The sequence below is a fragment of the Augochlora pura genome, unplaced genomic scaffold (assembly GCF_028453695.1).
Source record: "Augochlora pura isolate Apur16 unplaced genomic scaffold, APUR_v2.2.1 APUR_unplaced_8905, whole genome shotgun sequence".
Classification (NCBI taxonomy): domain Eukaryota; kingdom Metazoa; phylum Arthropoda; class Insecta; order Hymenoptera; family Halictidae; genus Augochlora; species Augochlora pura.
Window position 1 is genome coordinate 1 of NW_027589730.1, and position 2668 is coordinate 2668.

The following is a 2668-nucleotide window of genomic DNA, read 5'->3' on the forward strand; positions in this document are numbered from 1 at the left end:
TCTAACATTTTATTTCTAGACAAATTTTATTTTTATCTAACAGAGTAACTCGCCAATTTGGAAGTTTAATAGCCGAAGCACAAAACTTTCATTGTGGAGAGCATTTGCTATGTGTTTAGCTAATCGTAAACGTATTCATTTATTAAGAGCGCGTGAAGACTCTGTCAGCATGAATGCAGCAGTAAATAAGTTATTTAATTTTCATCAAATTCTTTCAACGTATGTTTCCAATGAATTACTCTTCACTTTTTACATTTCATGTGTAGCCAATAAATAACTATTAAATAAATATTTATATTTACAGGGAACAAACAACCAGGTGTTGCCCCTTGTTATGGAGATTCTATATGCTCTTTCTCAAAGAATATAATTTATGCGAACAAAAAGGAGAAGAAGTGTACCATAAAAGTGTAGCGCAATGCCCCTGGGCCAGGAGTATATATATTGATGCAGCTGAAGTTGCACCTCAGCTACTTACACAAATTCAAGATGTGATACGCGAGAAAGAATTAAGAATGCATGTTACTCCCGAGGAATTGGACATTTTACGTGGTTGATTTGATGTATTTCATACAGGGGAAAATACAAAGTAGGGACATTCAAACAACAATGAAACCTTGATGTATTCAACTTAGGTAGCAAGAAATTTTTGTACAAATTACATCTTCACATACTTCTACTGTTTCATAATTTTACGAATTTTTTAGTTGGCTACTATTTTGTAAACTGATTACTATGTGTAGATGTATATATGTATATTACGTGTGTGTACACAAATAGTTATATTTGATTAAAATATAAATATAAACAGAAACAATGTATTATTTATTTACTTATTTTATTTATTGTGGAATCTTGATAAAAAATTGACTACATAATCGCGGTAACAACGATCATGCACTTGATTTACGTATAAGAACTGTTTATACTTTCAAGTCTTGTCAAACTAAATTTTGTGGCAAACAGTTTACTTACGCGACAGAGAATCGCGGTTAGAAATATGTATATTGTATATACATTTGTTTGCAGACGTACAATTTGTATACCAAGGAAGTTAACAACAATTGGTTTTCAAAAATAATTTTGTTACTTAAAACTAGAAATATGTGCAATATAATACAGAGACCTTAGACTTTTTTTCCACGAATTATTGAATTTCAACAGAACAGTACAGGTTAGGTTAATTTTTATTTTGAATAATTTTTGCATCGCAATGTGTTATTAGTTATTTGCATAAAAAATCATCTTCATTTTGTTATAGATTACATATATATATATAATAAAATAGGAAATAACGTTTTGCCTTGTTGGTTTGCAATTGATTTTTCTCAGCGTTCAAGACTTCTGAATTCCAATTTATAATCCTTTGTTGAGAAGATATACGAATTTTTTCAAATTTCGTCTTTGGAACTATTATACGACATGGATGTGAAGGCTGTCGTTGTCTCTGGAGAAGCTCCAGAATCTGATGATGATAGTGCAAATGTTGCCACTGTATGATACTATTATATTACTTCACATATTGTGTTTATAAAATGTAAATACACAAAATAATTTATGGAATAATTGTAATGTTTTATGTAGGGTATAGAATTTTTTCCTACACGAAATCTTAATTATTATGGCGCTACAGTTTATGGTGAAGCAGGCGAATCCGATGATGGTAAAATTATTCTCTTTGCAATGTACTTTTTTTGTAAAAATGACTTTCCCCTAACATGTAATTGCTCTACCCAGATGGAATAAGTTTAAGCAGCATTAGTGGAGCAGTAGATGCCATAGCGTGTCTGCCTTATACGGATATCAAGATACCAAAATTAAAAAAATATTCCATCAGGTATAACAGCTTGCTGCATAAGAAATTATGTAAGTACACAACTTCTCCCAATATATTAAAGTTTGTTAACATCATTTTATTAATACTTTAAAATTTTAATAATACAATATGCAGAACTATTCTAGTATATCATCTAATAATTCTGATGCGGAAGAATGTATTTCAACGTAATTTAATGAATATTGTTCTTATAGATTCAGATTGATTTCAAGTCACTCTGAAACATTAATCGCTTACAAGCATTTTGCATGTGGCTTACTGTATATTCATATTACACGAATAGTCTATAACATTGAATTTACCAAAGGAATGGTATTTGATATCTTAATTAATAAATTTTGTAATGAAACAGATGAATGCAACAAAACATTGGATACAGATCTTGTGGATATGATGGAGGGTACAATCGATGCTGCCGCGCAAGGCTTGACTTGCGTTGAGTTACAATTGTTGACGAGCAGTATTACGTTGATTCATGAAGCGTCCAGAGAATTGCGTGAGGCCTGCGATCGAACAAAAAATACTTCAAACGTCTTGCATCAGCTTATGGATGTCAACTTCCTACATTCTGTTAAAACTTAATTTTCACAAGTATATAAATATGATTGTACATAATACTTAAGAAGAAACGCAAGATAATAATAGTGGTAGCAATGATAATATGGTAAAAAGAGAGAATTGTGTAATATGATGAGTGAGTATAAATATATTGGATACCATGCAATTAAGAGAAAAGAAAAGTAGTACACGTGCTATTCTCACAGGATCTGATGGGTAGGATATATTATTATATTGAGCATTAGTTGTTCTCTTTCATTGGCAGTTCTATTA

At 30.8% G+C, this 2668-nt stretch overlaps 2 protein-coding genes across 3 annotated transcripts; both read left to right on the forward strand.

Moving 5' to 3' along the window:
* Positions 1-35: 35 nt before the first annotated feature.
* On the forward strand, positions 36-803 carry LOC144478162 (nuclear exosome regulator NRDE2-like). Its single transcript, XM_078195895.1, has 2 exons — positions 36-219; positions 305-803. The coding sequence occupies exons 1-2, from the start codon at positions 110-112 to the stop codon at positions 555-557; spliced, it is 363 nt and encodes a 120-aa protein (XP_078052021.1). The 5' UTR covers positions 36-109; the 3' UTR covers positions 558-803.
* Positions 804-934: 131 nt separating this feature from the next.
* LOC144478161 (uncharacterized) lies at positions 935-2662 on the forward strand. 2 transcript variants are annotated; one of them, XM_078195893.1, is made up of 5 exons: positions 935-1174; positions 1262-1494; positions 1585-1663; positions 1738-1866; positions 2190-2662. In XM_078195893.1, the coding sequence occupies exons 2-5, from the start codon at positions 1423-1425 to the stop codon at positions 2417-2419; spliced, it is 510 nt and encodes a 169-aa protein (XP_078052019.1). In that variant the 5' UTR covers positions 935-1174; positions 1262-1422; the 3' UTR covers positions 2420-2662. The 2 variants fall into 2 exon arrangements, with proteins under 2 accessions (XP_078052019.1, XP_078052020.1); XM_078195894.1 differs by having other exon boundaries at positions 1333-1494.
* The last annotated feature ends 6 nt before the right edge of the window (positions 2663-2668 follow it).

Excerpts from the sequence above, each read along its gene's own strand:
- LOC144478162 (XM_078195895.1), top strand. The coding sequence starts at position 110 with ATGTGTTTAGCTAATCGTAAACGTATTCATTTATTAAGAGCGCGTGAA. Across the intron at positions 220-304 it reads TTTCATCAAATTCTTTCAAC|GGAACAAACAACCAGGTGTT; the intron begins GTATGTTTCCAA and ends TTATATTTACAG.
- LOC144478161 (XM_078195893.1), top strand. The coding sequence starts at position 1,423 with ATGGATGTGAAGGCTGTCGTTGTCTCTGGAGAAGCTCCAGAATCTGAT. Across the intron at positions 1,495-1,584 it reads ATAGTGCAAATGTTGCCACT|GGTATAGAATTTTTTCCTAC; the intron begins GTATGATACTAT and ends TGTTTTATGTAG. Across the intron at positions 1,664-1,737 it reads AGCAGGCGAATCCGATGATG|ATGGAATAAGTTTAAGCAGC; the intron begins GTAAAATTATTC and ends TGCTCTACCCAG.